Below are 20,633 nucleotides of genomic sequence, written 5' to 3'. Positions count from 1 at the left end.
ACCCCAGCCAGCCTTTTGGGTTTTCAAAGCTATGGTTTAAAAATAACTCTGCCACTAACATTTTGATGGATGCTTTAAAAACAATGCTCCTTGAGAAAACAACAGAAAAGTTTCATTTGGCAAGACACGTTTCAGTTTAATTAAATTTGGAAACATATATTTACAGACAAATATCCTGGCACTTTTAAATAGTGCTATACAGGATTGTTTCCACTTTCTTTAAACAGCTCCGGAAGGAAGTTTCCTCAAAACCAAAGTATAATTCGTGTACTTTGGAAATGACAGAACAAAACAATGGCTACAATTGAGCTGAAAGTAAATGAAAACCTTCACCAATTCACCGTGAGAGCAGTGCTTTCAAAATACAGGCTAACTTTTTTCTGAACAAGGTCTCACTTGTAGCCCTGGCTGACCTGAACCTAGCTATGTAAACCAGGCTGGCTTTGAACTCACAGAAATCCACCTAGCTCTACTTCCAGAATGTTGGGATTAAAGATATGTGCTACAAACGCCAAGATAGATACATCCTATCCTTCTCAGGTAAATTTTATATTAAGATTTCTTCAAATTCTGAATTTGCAAGTTATAATAAACATACTATACTAGCCAAATCTCTACAAAGAAGAAAGGGTTGTCTCAAAGGCTTGGCAAACGAAACAATTTTAAAAAATAATTTTTGACCTTGCTTCTATAACAAAGATATTTCATATCAGTACTGTTTAGATGTTGAGAACAAGCAAAGCTCTTAACCCAAACCTTCATCAATACACAAAACACAAGCTCTCCTGGTTTCTTTCACATCCCCATAGTTTCTCCAGCACAAATCCTGCCACCAGCCTTGCTGGCTTCAGTATCTACATGAAGTGCCTGTGATAATATTCAGCACTTTTTGTGAATGCTTTTGATACGCCAGGTACTGTGTGAACATACTTTACACATTCAATAGAATTTATTTCACCTAATGCTCTGGGGGATTGGCACATTACTGTCCCCATTTCATAGACTAGGACACTAAGACAGAGGGCCTGTTAAATGCTTTATTCCAGGTCATACAGATGGCGAGAGGCAGAGCAGTACTTGTGCGGAGGCTGCATGGCTCACAGCACTTCACCAGCTTCTCTGCCACATCGTCTCTTCATCAGCACTCTCTTCATTTCCAGTAAGCTTCACTATCTTCCATTTTTGCCACCCACCCCTGTGCTCACACCCTAGTTCTTTTTTCATTACTGGGAATGGCTCCATTTCTGCAGCTCACATTCCATGCTCCCTGATCACCACTGCCTCCCACCTCCCTTGGCCCTCTTACTCACATCATTGCTATTCTTTGACCTCATGCAGAACTTCAAGCCCTCTGATCCTTCCATCTCCTGGTTCCTCCATCCCTGCCCAGCCTCCCTTCCTTCTCTGCCAACCTGGGAGCTCATGTCTGATCACAGAACAATTCTAGCTCCAGGGCCCATGACCAAACTGCATTCCTATGCTTCTAACAAATCTACTCAACAAAATGTCATCTCCATCTGCCTTTGAATAATCTAGGAGAGGAAGTGAGACAAAAGACTTATGGTAGAGGGTTACTATGAAATAATGTTAGTCATTGTTGATAAATGTTGAAACTGGACAATGACTCTATGAAGGGCCATTATATTTTTTACTTTCATACATTCGAAAATTTTTCATAATAAAATATTGATTTCAAATCATCATCTTGATACCCATGAAATAATGCAAGTAAAAAGTTATTTGTGGAATCCAGGTGGTAGAAATAATGCTGTGGTTACAGTAAAAATTCTTTCAAGCATATTTCATATCAGAAGTTTATATAATAAGATGTTAGGGGGACATCTCTATGCCCCCATAACTACATTGTAAAGACTCTGTTCCTAATCTGGGCATTTGAAGATGCTAGAGAAAAATAACCAATGTGAACTCTGAACTCAAACCATTAAAGTCAGGCAAGTCTTAGTAACAGGTATGAATCCCCCATGTCTCTGGGTACCCTGGGCTTTCCTCAGTGTTTACTCTCAAACCAGCGACCCCCCCCCCAACTCTCAGTAAATAACCTTGGCTTACAGAGTCCAAGGACATTATTAGTGCTATTACTCAATATTCCCCAAACTGAAGACATCATCCACAGCCTTCCTCATATCCTTCCAGGCCATTCCTTCCATTGTGCCTTCCCACCATTCCCACCCACTCACTTCTCATGTTAAATCTCCCTCCTCTCCTGGCTGCGTTCCCTCGGGTTATAAATACAAAGCATATGTCATTCCCATCCTAAAAGCACATCTCCTGACTCCATATTCCCTCCAGCTTGATTCTTTCTAATGTACTAGAGAGTGCAGACAGTCCTACAAACTCAAACCCTGCACCTATTCGCCTTTTACTGACCCTCCAGCCCACTGTGCTAGGCTTTCTTCCCGGATCACTGAATGCATGACCCTGGGATCTCCGCACGTCCCCAGTTAAGTGTTCCACTCTAGGCTCCTTGACAGTACTCTCAGGATTCATTTATGTCCCTCATGTATCCTTAAGTGTTGGAAACCCAAGGGTTTCAATCACAGACCCCTACATATGCACATTTTTTTTTCTGGGTGATTTCGCTCTCTCATAAATGTTGCAAGTCCCAAAGTTCTCCTTTCTAAGTCAGCTCTCTCTTCTGATGTAGTCTGGTGTTCTGCTGTCTGCTAGCTTCTTTTTAAAAAATAATTTTATTTTTATTTTATGTGTATGAGAGTTTTGCCTTCATGAAGGCACACCCATGTCATGCAACGCCTGTGGAGACCAGAAGAGGGCAGTAGATTCCCTGGAACTGGAGTTAAATATGGTTTTTAGCTGCCATGTGTCAGGAACCGAATCTGGGTCCTCTGAAAGAGCACCTAGAGCTATTAACCACTGAGCCATCTCTCCAGTCCATTTTAAAAAACTTATTACTATGAGAGTGTATGCACGTGATGTATGTATGTGGGTGTGCATGCCACGGCATGTGTGTGGCGGTCAGAGGACAACTTTGTGAAGTCAGTTCTCTCCTTCCACCTTTGTATCGGTTCCAGGGACTGACTGAACTCAAGCTGCCGGGCTTATGTCAAAAGCACCTTTACCCACTGAGCCATCTTGCTGGCCTGTTGGGCTTCCTAAGTCTTTACAAACTTGAAAAATTGATATGTTCCAAAAAAATGTTTTATTCTTTCTAAAGCTGCTCTTTTCTCCGGAGTTTTCTTACCACGCACCATCTTTCCTCTGGGCATTCTTTTAATTTCTTCTACCTCTAACCCTAATCCAAACAAATTGACTTTACCTCCTGACAGTAAATTCATCTTCCCTTCTCTTTTTCCATGACCATTTCAGAGCCTCATGTTCACAAGCACCACTACCTCATCTGTTCTTAGAATCTCTACTATGACTCCTACAAATTCATCTGCCTCTCAGCACATTAATCTGTTAACAACATGCATTCATCCAGGTCTATTACAAGTCTTGAAGGGCTCTGCATATCCTTCATGAAGTCCAAAGTGCCTAACATGGTATAAAACAACAAACAACAAGCGGCTCTCCAGCTTCTCCAAACGTTGCTACTTTAGGTGGCTTGTCTTCAGTGTGCCTTATCCATGCTGTCTCCTCACCTGGGGTACCTTCTCTGTCCATTGCCATTTGGTGGGACTAACTCCCACTCCTCCTTAGGGATTCAGCACAGGCAAATCTCTGAGAAGTCACTGGTTCAACAGCCCAAACCGTCTATGACCTTATGATACATCTCAGTAATTGTACTTTTCATGTCACCGTAAATAAGCTTATATCCCTCCCTTATCTGTTTTGTTTTTCAAGTTCAGTTAACATATAAAATAATGGGTCTCATGAAATTTTTATACACATTATCACTGCACCTGGATCATATGCTGGTCTCTTTAACATCCTCCAGCCCGTTGTGTTGCATGTGGCAATTGCTTGATAATATTTTTTAAAGAACTCAATTTTTATGGAAGGAATGTTCTTCTTAAACATTAGAATGACAATTACATGAACAAATTTCCAGAATTGAATCAAGTTCTTAATATCTATTTGTGTATTTTTATGCCTAATAACAATGTAGCACCCTGAGAAAACTTCTGTCCTCTGAAGTACTCGAATAAGGGCCGGCAAGATGGCTCAGCAGGTAAAGGTGTTTGCCACCAAGACTGCTGCTGACCTGAGTTCAATCCCCTGGAAACACATGGTGAAAGAAGAGAACGCACTCCCACAAGTTGTCCTCTGGCCTCTACACACACGCTGTGGAACATGTGCTTGAGCATACATGCACATAAATAAATGGAACCAAAAAATTTGAAAATCGTAAAGTACTCAAATGCTATTCCACAGCATCTCAAACTATAATCTCCATGTGGGCTCAGAGCAAGTCACTCAGAATAACTGACAGCCATTTTTTTCTCTGACGGTGAACATATGGGAGTAGATAAGCCTTTATAAAAAGTAAGAAGCAAATCTAACAAGTACCCTGTCTATAAACCTTAATGGTATAGTCATTTGGTAACTCATTATTTAAATTCATTTTAAATTCAAGCGTGGAGCTGAAGAGATGGCTTAGAGAGCAAAGCACTTGTCACCAAATCTGACAACCTGACTTTGGATCCTAGGACTCATATAAAACCCAGAACCAACAGTGCACATGTGTCTATAAACCCAGCGTGCCCCTCCTGGGACATGGGAAATGGACTGGAGAGTTGTTGGAAGCTCACATGCCAGCTAGTCTGGAGTACGCATTGAACAAAGAGACAAGGACCAACACTTGAGGCTATCCTCAGATTTCCACATGCTTGCTGTGTATGTGTGTGCCTGCATTCATGCACACAGGAATGAGCATGCGCACACACACAGCATACGTACAATAAATGAATAAGTAAAAACATAAAAAAAATGCAATTGTGGAATGGAAAGCAAAGCATCACAGACACATTATATGAGCAGAAACTGACAATGCCATGCTGATAAAGTAAAAAAGAAACAAAAACTAATTTGTGGGAGAATAGACTTGAGGAGGCAGAGACAGAGGATTCCTGAAACTAGCTGGCCAGTCAGTCTAGCTGAATCTATGAAGGTTCAGTGAGAGATCTGGACTCAAAATAATAATGATGATTAATAACAATAATGATGATGACGATGATGTGGAGAACAACTAATGTAGATGTCTGACATGGTCTCTCCTCTCTCTGTCTCTCTGTCTGTCTGTCTGTCTGTCTGTCTCTCTCTCATCTCTCTATTGAAGGCATTGGTGAATTCTTCCTTAGCTTTGGTGCTCAGTGTACTACAGTTTGTCAGCCTTTGTAAATATTACTGAAGAGCACCCTGTGCACTTTTGACAAGCCATTTGACATTAATGAACACAGTGACCTTGTTGATTGCTCTATTAGTGTCCATGTGTCGCATGCCATTTTCTACTGGAGTTTGAGATGTAAAACAGAACTATTTTTAATTTCATGGGAATTGTCAGTTCTAAAATTCAGCTAATTTGAAACTAACAGTAGAACAGAACTATTTTCAATTTCATGGGAATTGACAGTTCTAAAACTCAGCTAATTTGAAATTAACTAACAGTCTTACATTAAAAAGGGGGGAGAAGTGCTGTGTTCAGCAAATGAGAATTAATAATAATATCAAGTATAAGTCCTTTTTATTCATTCTAAGATAGAAAACAGAATTAATCAAACATAAAATAAAACTACATCGAAATAACCAATCTACCTTGGTACACTCCCTATTTAGATATTTTTGTGTGACTACATAGAACTAAAATAAGTAATAGTGTCATTCTGTACTGTGCCCGTCACCTAACTGAACACCACCACATATTGCCATAGCATTAAGTATTTTACAACACTTAAAAGGCTGTGTAGAGGCTGGAGAGATGGCTCAGCAGTTAAAGGCACTGGCTGCTCTTGAAGAAGACCCAGGTTCAGTTTCCAGCACCCACATGGCAGCTGACCACCATCTGTAACTCCAGTTCCAGGGGATCTGACACCTTCTTCCAGCCCTCACAGGCACTGCATGCACACGTCACACTCACATACATGTAGGCAAAACACTCATACACATAAAAAGCATAAAAATGTTTTAAAAGGCTGTGTAATAAGGCATTATATGATTATATAAACATTTATTTAAGCTACTGCCTACCCTACATCTAACTTGATTCCAATTTTTCTTTATTATAAACCCTGTTGTACAAGGATTCTTTCTGGAGTAATAAAAATGTTCTATATCTTAATAGAGTCACAGTAAATATATTTCAAATTTTACTCTTTTTTATTCTTTTTAAAAATATTTTGTTATTTTTATTTTATGTGTATGAGCATATTGTCTGCATGTATGTGAGTGCACCCATGTCGTGCAGTGCTGTGGAGGTCAGAAGAGGGCTTTGGATTCCCCTGGAACTGGAGTTAAGGATGGTTCGTAACCACCCTGTGGGTGCTGGAAATGAAGCCGGGGTCCTCTGCAAGAGCAGTCAGTGCTCTTAACCACTGAGCCATCTCTACTTTTAATCTTTGCATTTCAGAGTATGCTAATTATCACTCATTTTAAAGTAGTAGAAAAAAACAACTATGCTGTGGTGAACAGCTCTATATTTAAATATTTTTCAAATTAAGAGCTGGGGAGGCAGCTCAGTCAAGTGCTTGCTATGTAAGCATAAGGACCTGAGTTCCAACTCCAGTAGCCACGCAATAAGCTAGGTATGGTGGTGTGTGCTTGTAACCTAGTTTGGGGAGGATTTCTAGGGCTTGTGGGTCTGACAGCCTAGCCCCAGCGAGAAACTCTCAGAAAAACAAAATGATGAGATGGCTCAGCAGGTAAAGGTGCTTATCACCAAGCCTGATGATCTGCATTTGATTCCCAAAACCCACATAATGGAAGAAAATAACTGTCTCCTGCAAGCAGTCATCTGACCTCCACATGTATGCAGTGGCCCACACATAGGTAACACACAGTAAATAAACAGGAATAAAAACCAAAAAAGAAAAAAACAAGGTAGACAGTGCCTGAGGAATGATACCTGTAGTTGACCTCTGTCCTCCACACCTATATGCACACACAAACATACCTGCATATAGATACAAAAATTGATATTCCCTTATCCATCTATTCATCCAAAAACATTAACTGAGTTAGCACCTGAGTCAGGACACTGGCAAACTGACTTCCAGAGCATACTCTTACTAGCAAATTCTTAGTGTGTATCAATACTGGGTTTTTTAACCAATAATTAAAAAATGTATTTTTATTATTTTCATTTTATGTGTATGAGTGTATTGCATGCATGTGTCTAAGTACAGCTATGTCATGCAATGGTCAAAAAGACCAAAAAAAAAAGTCTTTCCTTTCATTAGATTTGAAAACTGCAACCCATTATTTCAATTTGTATGTTAAAAATTCTTAATGATAGCTTTTTTGGTCTTTTTGAGACAGGGTCTACCTGTAGCCCCAGCTGGTCTGGAACTCACTATGTAGACCAGGTTGGCCTTGAACTCATAGAGATCCATCTGCCTCTGCCTCATGAGTGCTGAGATTAAAGGCATGAGCCACCACACCTGGCTTGACATTCATTCTTTACTTAATGATTAGAAAAAGGTTGTTAAATATTTTTTATTCTATCTGTGTGTGTGCACGCACATGCCATGGCATATGTGTGGTGGTCAGAGGACAACTTGCTGAGGTCTAGTGTCTCCTTCCACTATGTGGGTTTTGGTGATGGAACTCAGACCTTCAGTTTGACAGTAAGCTCTTTTACCCACTTTGCCATCTCACTGGTCCAGCTTGTTAAACATATCAACTGGTTTCACATCTTTGAAAGACTTTTTCAGAAGTTTTCATTTACATTAAAACAAAATTTTGTGTATATGAGTATACTGCCTGCATGTATGTACGTGCAACTGTGTTGTGCAATGTCTGCAGAAGTCAAAATAGGACTTTGGATCCCCTGTAACTGGAGTTGTGGACAGTTATTAGCTGCCATATGGGTGCTGGGAATTGAACTCAGGTCCTCCGCAAGAGCAGCCAGTGCTCCTAACTGCTGAGCCACCTCTCCAGTTCCTCATTTACATTTTTTGCATGTAGTAAAATTTGTTATTTTTCATCTTATGGTTTTTGTCTTGGGTATTACACTTAGAACACCCTCCCTCACCCCCCAAACAAGGGATTCAATGCCTATATTGTCTGACCCCACTCTTCATGATACATGGAGTTTACCCAGGTAGTAGCAGGATACTGCTATGCTATAAGACTCCTACCTTGGTGAGCAAGCCTTTCACTGTTGGTTTGCCCTCAGGCTGCAGGCAAAGTGGGTTAGCAGCTTGTACTCGTAGAACATTCTGTAATACTTTAATCCATTCTTCCAATATATTGGGAGAATCTGCAGTCAGATAGTATGTGTGTTTTTCTGTGGTCAGCTAGAGTGGGATGAGGAAGCAATAGGAAAGGCACTGTGAAGACCGAGATGAGCATTTCCCTGTCATTGCTACATCACCCACATCCTTACTACACAGGAAAGCAGATGTGGTGCACCTCCAATGCTAGGTTCCATGACAATTCGAATACTTTAATCACTGTGAGAGTGACCGTGACAGTCATTTGCTGTTTTAAACCTCTGAGGCATTCTCAATCCACTGAAAGCCTCAATCATGGACTTTCTGGCTAATGTTGTCTTATACCCTCCAAAGAAGCAAGACAAAACAAATAATGGTTGTTGATAACATTTCAGAAAGAAAGTGTCTCAATTTACAATTGTCAGACTATCTTAAGAGTTTTAAATTTAACAGGTTTATGCGGCTAAGATGGGCAGCTGCCACCTCTGGTGAGACTTGGCAGCACAGTGCCTCTGCTCACCAACAGCTTTCTTTCTCTGAAGTTCATGGGAGACCTGTCACTGTCAAACTCTGTGTTAAAATACATCCGCTCTGGAATCCAATAGTATATTATGTCATTAACATCTTCTTGAAAATTCATTTATCAGATAACCCTTACCTAAAATAGCTTGACATTTGAGAGCTGAAAATATCTGGGAGATTAAATATTGGAAAAGTACGGGAAGAAAAGGTAAAGAAGGATAGTGTAAATTACCAAACATAAACTTAGCTTGCATTACAGCTTTAACTAAAAAGTCTCAGGACTTTACATACCTTTGAGAATCAAACTGATTCTAAAGTGAGTAAAGATACAAAGATTCGTCCAATCTCAACTGAGAATTGTTTTGCATGATACCAAAAGAGTAACAAGTTAAAAAAATGTGTACCTGAACTGTTTGTTTGTTATCTCCTCTTAAAATACTGCAGGATGCACTAAGTTCAATATGGCCCTGGGGTTTTCTAATTACATCACTCTGCATGAAAGGAAGAAAAGCAAACATAAAAAGATTAGCTATAACAGGAATTATAAGAATGTTTTGTGCCATTAACACATAATTAGATTTTTATTACAGGGAAGAAAATCAGCTGGAAGCTTGCTTTAGAGTTTGAGGAATTCAGGTCCACTCACCGGAGATTTGTAGTAAAGTAATTCACCCCCTTTAAGAACAAACCACCTCCGCTTCCAAGTCTTGACTTTCCCACTCATTTTTAGTAGATAGCCAGATTTTTCTAATGGTTCCTAATTAAAAGAAAACATTTGAAAATGATATTGTTTCCTTTTGGAAAGCCAAACAAACAGATTCATTAATTTTTAAAAGTCAGAGCCAATGTTTACATTTTTCCCATTATCGCTGGAAGATGAGCAGGTTTTGGGCAGCTTCTGCTCCGGCTGTGAGCACTCAGTGTCTGTGCAGTAAGCATCAGGAGGAATGGCATAATCACTTTCAGAAGCCACAGAAGAGACAGACACACCTAGGAAAACAAAGACATAAATTAAGCTGATATTTCATACTGGAGTGGGTCCAACACCAGCTGTTAGTTCTCCTACAGGATGCAATGAATTCCTGCATCATAAACCACCCTATACTTAGATTTATCTCCATCTCTCTGGCCACAGAGAACTTTTGATATGGGAAACAGAACTAAGGGTTGAAATTGTCACACAAATTTCCAAGAAAGTCAAATGAATGCAAATAATATTTTGATATGATTATGATCATAACTATTCCTATATATACAAAGTACTATGCAAGTCTACTAATGTATCCTCAAAATATATGTATTTATACATTGATATATAGACAAAAAAATGCTGTACCTTAGTTTACCAAGATTTTCACAATCACATTTTAAACCACTTAGTTTCTGTAATCACTTTCAAAGTAATCACATAAAAGTGTGACCGCAATAGTTTTTCATAAAAGTCTAATAAACTACTAAACAACTTATAGATTAAAATATCTTTCATATAAAAATCTTTCATAAATGAGACTTAAGCCAGGTGTGGTGGCACACGCCTGTAGTCCCAGCACTTGGGAGGCGGAGGCAGGCGGGTCTCTGTGAGTTCAAGGCCAGCCTGGTCTACATAGTGAGTTCCAGGACAGCTTGGGCTACAGAGAGACCCTGTCTCAAAAAGACCAAAAAAAAAAGTGATATGTTTGGGGGACAAGATGAAAAGGGGTTGAGTTGTGATGGTTAGTTCATGAGATTTAGAATCACCATAGAAAGAAGTGTCTAGGCATTTCTGTGAGGGAGTTTCTAAACAGGTTAACTGAAGTGGGAAGACCCACTGTGAGTTACAAGCCATATACAGATGGGGAATAGAAGTGAAGATTTTAAAATACTAAATAAAGACAAAAACTTTGGCCATTATACATTACAGCAGAATTTTTACAAATTTAAAAAAACTTTACAGAATTTTTAAAAAATGGTCATTAATTTAAGGGCATACACAATAATGCTACCCTTTTAATATTACTCTCTACTTACTTGATTCAGACAGATAACAGTTGTATGATAATACCTTTATTTTTCATAGCATACCAGAAATTAGGAACCTCAGTGATCATCCTGGCTACACCCACATTTTTTAAAGGAGTCTAAAGACCCAGAAATGACAGGATTTATCCAAAGTCAAATAGCTAAGCAGGGGTAATGTTGCAGGGCAAAGTTCAGCTTCCAACCCCAGAGCTAGTGTACCAGGCACTGTCTGGGGTGCTAGAGTTACATCAGACAACAAAACAAATCCTTGAGTCCTCATGGAACAGAATCTGGTGAAGGGAGGTAACTGTCTAACAGGTGCACGTGCTACAAAAAATAAAATATGGGGCATACGAAAGTAAACAGAAAGAGGTGGCAAGAGAAGGTCAAGGACTGCAATTTGAACAGTGTGGTCTGGGTAGATCTCACCGAGGAAGCAACGTTTGAGCAAAGTGATGAGGGCAGTGAGGGGTTCCCTTACATAGGCATGTGGAAAGTCGAGAATGATGGCGCACACATACAATCTTAGCACTTGGGAAGTGAAGACAGGTGATGAGGAGTACAGGACTAGCTTTGGGTACAAAAGACCCTATTTAAAAAAGAAACATACATGTTTTTAACCTGTAAACAAGAGGGCTAGAAAGGCCAGCCCCGAATTAAGAGAAAAGAAGGGATGAGGTTAAAGATATAAAAGAATAAGAAACACCTTACAGCCATTATGAAGAACGCTTGCAGAAGCTTTTTGAGCAAAAATATGACAAAACTTAATTCTGACTACAGGGAACCAGGTGAGAGCACGGAAACTTGTGGAAGCCCGAAATATTAAACCAATGAAAGCTGAGCAGCTCTGATTGAAGCTTCAGAGCTTGAAAATGCCCAGAGATTCCATAGAACACAGTCTGGAAATCAACAGACATATAATGTGACAAAGACATCCCTAAAATGTAAGAACCATTTAGTGAGATGAGCTCTCTCTGTAACCTCTTCCTATGCACAAATTTTACTAAAAGTTGGGCTAGGAAAATGGCTCAGTAGGTAAAGTGCTTAAGCATGAGAACCTGAGTTCAGATCCCAGAATCCACATAAAGCCAGACATGTAGTGAATGTCTATAATCCTAGAACTCCTACAGCAAGATGGGAGGCAGAGGCAACAGCACCCCAGGGAGCTCATGGACCAGCTAGCCTGGAGCACAAAGCCTGAACAATAAGGCAACCTGTCTCAAACAAGGTGGAAGGCAAGGCCTGACATTTGAGGTTGTGCAGTATGGCATGTATACACCTGCACTCATGCACACGGACACAAAGATTTTAAAAATTACAAGTTATATGTATGCACAAATAAAGCTGTAGTCATTTTCTACTTTAATATCAGACTAACCAATACAAATTGTAGGTATATTTTCTTACATTTGACAATAATATGTCTATTCCACAAATTATCCAAAATGTCACAAAGTAACTACAAAAAAGAAATTTTGTTTTGGCTAATAATGCCCCTTCATTCCACAACAAAGTGATCTCTCTCCTACTACAACACAAATCATCATCATCTTCATCATCTTCTTCTTCATCATCATGAAAGACTATGGGGTGTGAAATCACAGAGAATTAAGTAGAAAATTATGACTAGAAAGTAGAAATCTCAGTCCCAGGCTAATGCTCATTTCACTACAGTTAAAAAAAAAGCACTTCTCTAAGTCCTATTTTGGAGATAGAGTCCAGAATCAACATTTTGAGTGCCTCCGGTGCCTGCACTTTCCCCTCACCTCGCTTCATGGCTCTGGGGCTGCTTGGTCCACTGCGGCTGCGAGTATCTGACTCTGATGTTCGAGAGCTGGACCTGGAGCTGTCCTCTTCCTCCGAGCCAGATGAATCATCCAGGAAAGGGCTGCTGCTTATTTGCGTCGCCTTCTAAAGAAAAGCAGAACAGCCTCCCTATACCTATCTCCAAAGTTTCCTCCCTCTTTAGATATGCAAAGCTTAACAGAAAGCAGTTATGGAATATGATTGTTTGAGACATACCAGAATATATTTGCCATTATGTATTTGCCATTATGAAAGTCATGTTGTCAAACCTTTAATTCTAATTAGCTAGGAAATTGTCAATTATAAAAGATTCCCCAAAACATAAGGTTGTCAATATGTGACAGTTCTTGTTTTAATTAGGTACTTCTGGCAAGGAAGGGGACCCTGGCATGGATACAAAGATTTTTCTAAGTAGGAAGTTTCCACTGCATCATTAATAATATACTTCCTTTCAAATTATTAACAGTCTGAGGCAGGAGTGAGGGGAAGCCATACCATAATGGATACAGACCTCTGTCTTCTCCAGACCTTTATTTCTGTGAACTTTTAAAACTCTGCAAAAGGATAATATCTTTAAAATGTTAAGAATGGAATCTGGAGCTTGAAGGCAGTGTCCCTGAGCCTCCTGAGGAGAAATGTATGTCTAGCAGGAAGGGACGCATTACCCCCTTCAACGTCGTATACACTGGCGTTGTCATGTTCTTGTATATCAGAGACGTATAAAGGCCCGATGTGGAATAGGAAAGTATGTTGGCAGAATCTGAAACAGAAAACACCACCAGAAAAAAACCTTCTGACAGGCACATTGGCCTATTTCTTAAGAATATGAATTAAAAAGAAATTGAGTTAACAAGTGATTACTAATCATAGTCTGTTTTATGAATTATGGCATTTACAGGTTTATGATTACACTTTCTGGTATTGGGAAGGTTTGTTTTTTTGTGACAGGATCTTACTATGTAGCTCAGGCTAACCATAAACTAGCAGTGATCCTCCTGCCTTGCCCTCCTGATTGCTAGGATTATAGGCACCACACCAAGCTACAAACACACTTTTTCACAGGGGTCATTATTGGCTTGTGTATGCTAGAACCAACTAGATTGATAAGTTCTTTGACAGCAAGAACCATGGCTTTTATTTCTTTAGCATCTCCATACATGCTTAGCTGTGCAGAACTAAGCATAAATCACCCTGACTGATTTAGTAAGTGGTCCTTTTGAAGACGTTCTTTGACTATTTGGGCCCTGTCTCTGACATGTTGTTAAAACACCATCATTCTTTCTTATCGTTATTATTTATTTAATGTTTAATGAGTGTATTGCTTGCATGTAGGTAGGTGCACCCATGTCATGAAATGCACTTGGAGGTCAGAAGAGGGTGCTGGAATCCCTGAAACTGGAGTTACGGACGGTTGTTAGCTGCCATGTGGGTGCTAGGATAGAACCTGGGTCCTCTGCAAGAGCAGTCAGTGCTCTTAACCACTGAGCCATTTCTCTAGCTCCAAAACACCATCATTTTTAAGCCCCGCTGAGTGAATTCAGTGGTGAAGGTTTGGAATATAATTTCCTGAATACTGAGAACACAAGATAATTAAAAAGGAAAGAACATTAGCAATTATCTCTCTATATGGACTAGGTAGTTGGAGGACAGACAGGAGGCAGGTAGAAGAAACAATGGGAAGTTTTCTCTTCTTATTCCAGACATTTCTGTGTGGTTGTTTTGCTTTGTTTTTGAGACAGGGTCTCATGTAATCCAGGCTAGCCTTGACCCTAGATAGCTGAGGCTAGCCTTGAACTCTTGGTCTTCCTGCCATCACCTTCCAAATGCTCCTTTTATTTATTTTTTTTAATAAGGGCATGCATTGTTTCTATAATAATATATTTGAAGGAAAGACACAGAAACCAATACTTTCATAATTTTTGTAACTTTAAACAGGTAAAATGTCCATTTCTTTCTACTTTAGCCTTTTTTAGGTAAATATAGCAAAGTACTTTCCACATCAGAATTTAACATATTTGTGTCTTTATAATAAGACCAATATCAGTTTTAAAGCAAATCAAAAATCATTTCCTGAACATTTATATAATTCCTTTTATTCCAATAACTTCAGACATCTGGGAAGCCTAGTGAAAGAGCAATACAAAATCACATACTTAACAAAACTTTTTATTACAGATTCTTTTTTTTTTTTTTGGTCTTTTTGAGACAGGGTCTCCCTGTAGCCCCAGCTGTCCTGGAACTCACTATGTAGACTAGCCTGGCCTTGAACTCACAGAGATCTGCCTGCCTCTGACTCCCGAGTCCTGGGATTAAAGGCGTGCGCCACCACGCCCAGCCCTTATTACAGATTTTTTAAAGACATAAACAATAAAATTTACCGTCTCAATCATTTTAAGTATACAATGTACTATAATTGAGTTTATTCGCATTGTTGTAAAACAGATCTCTAGAATGTTTTCATCTAAAATTCTAAACCCCACTAAACATACTTTCCCTTTTACCCACTTTCCCTAGTCCCTACTAACCATCTTTCTACATTCTGTTTCTATGAATCTGATTGCTTTAATGGCCTCACTGATGTAGAACAATACGTGCCTGCCTTTTCATGGCTGTACCATGTATTTGTGCTGTGTTGTCACTTAGCACATGTATGCAAGGCTCGCCCATGTCATAACAAGCAAACACACTCACCTTTATTAGCATTCTCCATATTGAAGGCTTCAGACATTCGAATGCCTGATTTGGCTACAGCATAAATTCTGCTTTCCTAATATAAAAGAGAGATTGAACCAAGTTTTTAAAGCAAAAAAATGACTACTTTGAATATATATGTTTTAATCTGTTCTTCAGATAATATCCACAAGTATACAGCATTATCATAAAACTCACCAGTGCCAAAAAAACATATCACTGTGGGGGGCTGGAGAGATGTCTCCGTGGTTAAGAGCACTGGCTGCTCTTGCAGAGGACCCAGGCTTGATTCCCAGCACTCACATGGCAGCTAACAACCATTTGTAACTCCAGTTCAATGAGATGCAATGCCCTCTTATGATTTCTGTGGGCACGTATGCATGTGATACATTTACATACATTGAGGCAAAACACTCATATGCATAAAATAAAAATAAATGAAATAGGGGCTGGCTGTGGTGGTATATGCCTTTAATCCCAGCACCTTAGGAGGTTAAGGTAGATGGATTTCTGTGAGATCTAGGACAGCCTGGTCTACATATTGAAGTCCAGGCCAGCTAGGGCTTACAGGAAGACCCTGTGTAAAAAATAAGTAAATCAATAAATAAATAATTTTAAAAACACCACTGTGAATTACAGTGTAGAGATTTTTTTCTCCAATCAATAGTCATTCCATTATTCATTTCTGTTCCCAAACTTTGGCTTGACATCTTAAATTCTTTGGAAGATAAAGGGAATGAGTATGAGAAAGTTCATTCACAATCACCTACCACAGATAAGCATATCTTTAATGTTCTACCATTCTACATATGGTTTGAGATGTTCTAGAAAAGGAAAAACACTGAATAGCTGTAATCTGAAGTCAAATACCATTTACAACCACTGAATACACATACATTTCTTCTTTAATAGTCTACCATGGTTAGAAGGAAAACATTTGAGAATTACATTGGAATTATTATTTTGTTCCCAAAGTAGGTTACTGTGTTTTTCCTTCTCCTCTAAGATCTCTGAAATGGGTACTAGAATGGCTATTTGCACTGTCCAATGAGAAAGGGGCTCTGGGTAGTATAGTTCCCAGTGCATGAATGATCATGCTCTGCCTTTTGGAAAGGGTCCCAATCTGAACACAGCTGGCTAGACCAGAACACAGGAAGCAACCAATGCCATCCTCTCCCAGGTTGACCTGAGGGGTAACTGCCATGAGATCACTGAGGATGGAGGACACTTTAGATTGATGAGTGTTTGGCAGAATGGATAAGATGTAGCTTCTTTGAAGATGTGAGAGGTGCAGAAATGAAGGGCAGAGTGCATGGATCAGAAAGTCTGTAAAAATAGGCAACAAACAGGAGCTGGAGGCTGTGAGGGCGTGCAAAGGGTGAGCGAGAGTACCAAGTAGGAAGGAGAGTGGAAGGAGGGTCCCTGTAGGAGAGGACAAGCTGAGCCACCAGAGCAGGGACAATGGGGTCTCTCATTTCTAAGGAGCTGACTATCAGGGTACTGCTGAGTCACAGGCTGTCCCACTAGAATCACTATTCTATTCAGAATGATATTCCAGTTCAAAAAGGATAGGCTATGCTTTAAAACAGCACCTTGCTAATTGAGAGAACTAAAACATTTTCCCCTGAAACCTGAAAAGGCCTAAGAAACATCAACCTTGGTCAGTGTACTAGAAGGCTTTTCCAGGACTGAACAGCTTTAAAAGAGGAGAAGGAGGCAAAAGGCAAAAGTGTGTAACAGTTTGCCAAATAAAACATACTTAAAAGCCTAACTGAAATCTATGAAAATCTCAACATAATAAAGAGGCAAAATTTCAACTTTTCACTGCCTAAAGGGTAACATAGCTGGAATTCCAGAGAGTCACATGCCATTAACTTCTACTTTTCCTGTACCATTCGAAATTTAGTAATAAACTAGAGACAGTTTCATGTGGGTGCTGAAATGAAAATGTTTTCTTGAAAGTAAATAGAAGCAGACACATCCCAAAATCTGAATTTATATTAGGAAAACCATGGCAGCCCTAATTTACTTAGAGTTACTTAGAGTAGTTACTAAATAAAATAATCATAATAAAAGAACATGACTCCAAAATCCCAAATTTCTGGCACTCCAGATGCATCTCTTGAGACCAAAGGTTAAAATTATGCCAATACATGGAAGAAAACTTAAGTCTATAAAACAGACCAATTCACTTAGTTTTAAATACAGAATTGTTAGGACGGCAAGATGGCTCAGTGAGTTAAAGGTACTTGCCGCCAGGTCTGACAACCAGAGTTTGATCCAAACTGGTGGAACTGATTCCTGCAAGTTGATCTCTGACCTCAAAATGCTCATCATGTATGCACACCCCTGCCTCCCACAAATAAATAAATGTAAAAATAATTAAATATAAAATTTTTTAAAAAATCTATCAATGTAGATATTTCTAAGAACTATCACACAATTGACAGTAGTAATGGTCAATGTTTCCATAGAAGATTCAGTCTATTCTAGATTTGTAAGAAGATGCTTTGGTTGACATAATGGATTTATAAGCTCATTAAGAGTAAGGCAAACCTCCCTTAAGCCAATCAATTAAATGAAAAAGTTCAAAACACAATGACCAATAAGAGTAAAGTGCTGTTTCAGAATCGACTCTAAGTATCACAGAGGGACTCTTTCTTCCTCACCCTATCATGTTTCCTTCTATGTGGTAGGATCTCCAGTCACTGAACACTCCAGACCTCTCCAACCCATTCACTGTCTCTTCCTTGGCAAGCACAGCCCAGAACTTTCCTCTCTCTTTTCTCTTGAGAAGCAGCTCCCACAGGAAACAAGCATCTGTACTGTTTCTCCAGGTTGTGTGAGTTAAAGAAGTCATAACCTCACTTCTCACAGGAGGAGGCCTCCACTGGTCTAGCACCAGCTCAGGCTGGGTGAATAAGTCTAATTCAGAAGTTTAACACTGAAAAGCTCATTTGGGTTCCAATTCTCTTATCAGTAAATAAAGTCATATTTTGAATTCCCATCTCTCTTGTTTCTCAAGTATTCAGGAATAGGTTGGGAATGAGAAGGGGAAATTGTATTCTGAAAACTAGAAATTGTCAGCCACTGGTCTAGCACCAGCTCAGGCTGGGTGAATAAGTCTAATTCAGAAGTTTAACACTGAAAAGCTCATTTGGGTTCCAATTCTCTTATCAGTAAATAAAGTCATATTTTGAATTCCCATCTCTCTTGTTTCTCAAGTATTCAGGACTAGGTTGGGAATGAGAAGGGGAAATTGTATTCTGAAAACTAGAAATTGTCAAAACAAAGCTGGATTTGAAAAGAAATGGTGTGTGTGGCAGGGTGTAAAACCTGAGGGTGCACTGGGCCTGATGGCAAACACCTTTAATCCCAACACTAGGAGGCCAAGGCATGTAGAGCTCTGTGAGATGGTGGCCAGCCTGGTCTACATAGAGATTTCCAGGCCAGCTGAGGCTACAGGGAGACCCTGTCTCAAAACACAAAACAAAAACCAGAGGGTGCATGTTGAGAAAAAAGCATGTATGTGTTGCACACAGGGATATAATTACCCAAGAGGGAAACCGGTGCAGGGGCGGAGTGGGAGGCTTGCTGCACGCTGCCTTCTTGGCTGGCTCACTGCTGTCCTGATCGTCCGGGGAGCTGTAGGAAAATAATCCATCCTCACAGCCTGCATCTTGGCTTTCCGTGATTTCCATACTGCCACCTTCAACTAAATCCAGATCCGTCTCCTGAGGTCTCAGTGGTCTTATCATGCTGATAGCATTTCTGTTTGAGCCAAACATCCTGTCGGAACACAACTGTGGCTGGCTCAAGTGCCTTTTGGTGAATGCCACACTTATGCTGAAAACATTAGGAATCCTTAACTTGGGGGGTGGCAGGTGTGATGAAGGCACTAACTGTGTTCCTCTTCCAGGGAGTGAGTTAGGATGCTTTGGGATTAAAGCTGGGGTCAAAATAGGGCTTGGGGTGTTGGCCTCGCTCGATGAGGAGGAATAATCCAGTCTTTGGGACTGAAATTTTTTATTCAGTTCATCTGAGGAACTATCCTGCTCCTTTTTACTTGACTCAGAGTTCCCCTTTGCAAGGCTATTCCTGGCTTTCCACTGTGCCTCCTGTTGCCAAGAATATAGCTTTTTGTGTTCTGGCCTCTTTAGACCAAAAGTCTCTTCTTCAAATATAGAACTGCTGTCATCAGATGCTGTCAGATACGCTTCACTCCCCATCCTGCCACACTGGGCACCTTCCTCCGACGTGTGGCTGGAAAGGGTGGACGTGCACCTGGACTTGGATCTGCCCTTGCCCTCATCTTCCTCTTCAGAACTCCAGTCACTCACTGGAGCCCCAGAATTCTGGGATATACTACCATCTGTCGCAAAGCTTGTTCTTGTTTTCCGATTCTGTTCCAAGCCACAGGAGGTTTCATGCGATGATCTCTGGCTTCTGTTGTTTTCTTGAACTTGGTTATTAGTAGACATCTCTGCAATTTCCATTTCTAGAGGAAGATACATATATTGGCACGTTTGCCTTTAATAATAAAACTTCTAGGTAACTACATTATATGTGTTGTTACACTGCTTGAAGTAATTACACCGTAGAAATTGGCAATTTCATGTGAAAAAGGTTAGCTTACATTATTCTTTGCTAGTTTTATGCCTTTTAAAGCACAAGTTTGAAAACTGTAGGTTTTATATAAAATGCAGAGTCCTTATACTTCTACTTAATTGCATCTAAATTAAATTGCTTTTTATAAACAAATATGTTGGGGAACAAAACTTCACAACAGTATAAAAAGAAATAATAAAAGGAGCAAAATGTGAAATAGGCGACTTTGAACATCGAAGAAAGTAGCCACAAAAAAAGAACATCATTAATCCCATTTTAGAAACCAAGAAAATGACAATTCTCTTCCCACTAACCTTCAAAATTACCATAATGTAAACCTAAAACAATAAACAGAAGGCTATAATTGAAGAAACACACTTTGTGTCCAAGCTTCTATACATGAAATATGCAAAATAATGAAGAAAGCAAGAGAAAAAAAGCTCTCCTCTACTTTTTGTTTAATTATAACTACAAACCACTCTTAAAATGACTTTAGATATGGATTCTATTTATTAGCAAGGTAAGTAATAGGATGTACCAATGTCTTCACAAACAATGATTTAAAACTTTAGATTAGGGTTGGAAAGATGGCCTAGCCTAGCAGTTAAGAGCACTGACTGCTCTTGCAGAGGACCCGAGTTCGATTCCTGGCACCCACAT

General features: G+C 39.6%; 1 protein-coding gene across 1 annotated transcript in view; it reads right to left on the bottom strand.

Annotated features, from left to right (window-relative positions):
* Positions 1 to 20,633, bottom strand: part of Plekhh2 (pleckstrin homology, MyTH4 and FERM domain containing H2) — a 142,506-nt gene that overhangs the window by 46,776 nt on the left and 75,097 nt on the right. Inside the window, exons 8-15 of the mRNA XM_029564836.1 lie at positions 18,920 to 19,863; positions 15,366 to 15,441; positions 13,340 to 13,434; positions 12,635 to 12,779; positions 9,724 to 9,860; positions 9,517 to 9,627; positions 9,275 to 9,361; positions 8,274 to 8,432 (exon numbers count right to left, since the gene is read on the bottom strand). Coding sequence (XP_029420696.1) covers positions 8,274 to 8,432; positions 9,275 to 9,361; positions 9,517 to 9,627; positions 9,724 to 9,860; positions 12,635 to 12,779; positions 13,340 to 13,434; positions 15,366 to 15,441; positions 18,920 to 19,863 — 1,754 coding nt within the window. The remainder of the gene's footprint in view (positions 1 to 8,273; positions 8,433 to 9,274; positions 9,362 to 9,516; positions 9,628 to 9,723; positions 9,861 to 12,634; positions 12,780 to 13,339; positions 13,435 to 15,365; positions 15,442 to 18,919; positions 19,864 to 20,633) is intronic.

Source organism: Nannospalax galili, unplaced genomic scaffold (assembly GCF_000622305.1).
Source record: "Nannospalax galili isolate Female #2095 unplaced genomic scaffold, S.galili_v1.0 scaffold257, whole genome shotgun sequence".
Lineage (NCBI taxonomy): Eukaryota > Metazoa > Chordata > Mammalia > Rodentia > Spalacidae > Nannospalax > Nannospalax galili.
The sequence above is the reverse complement of the archived record's forward strand: the minus strand, read 5'-3'. Positions and strand labels throughout refer to the sequence as shown.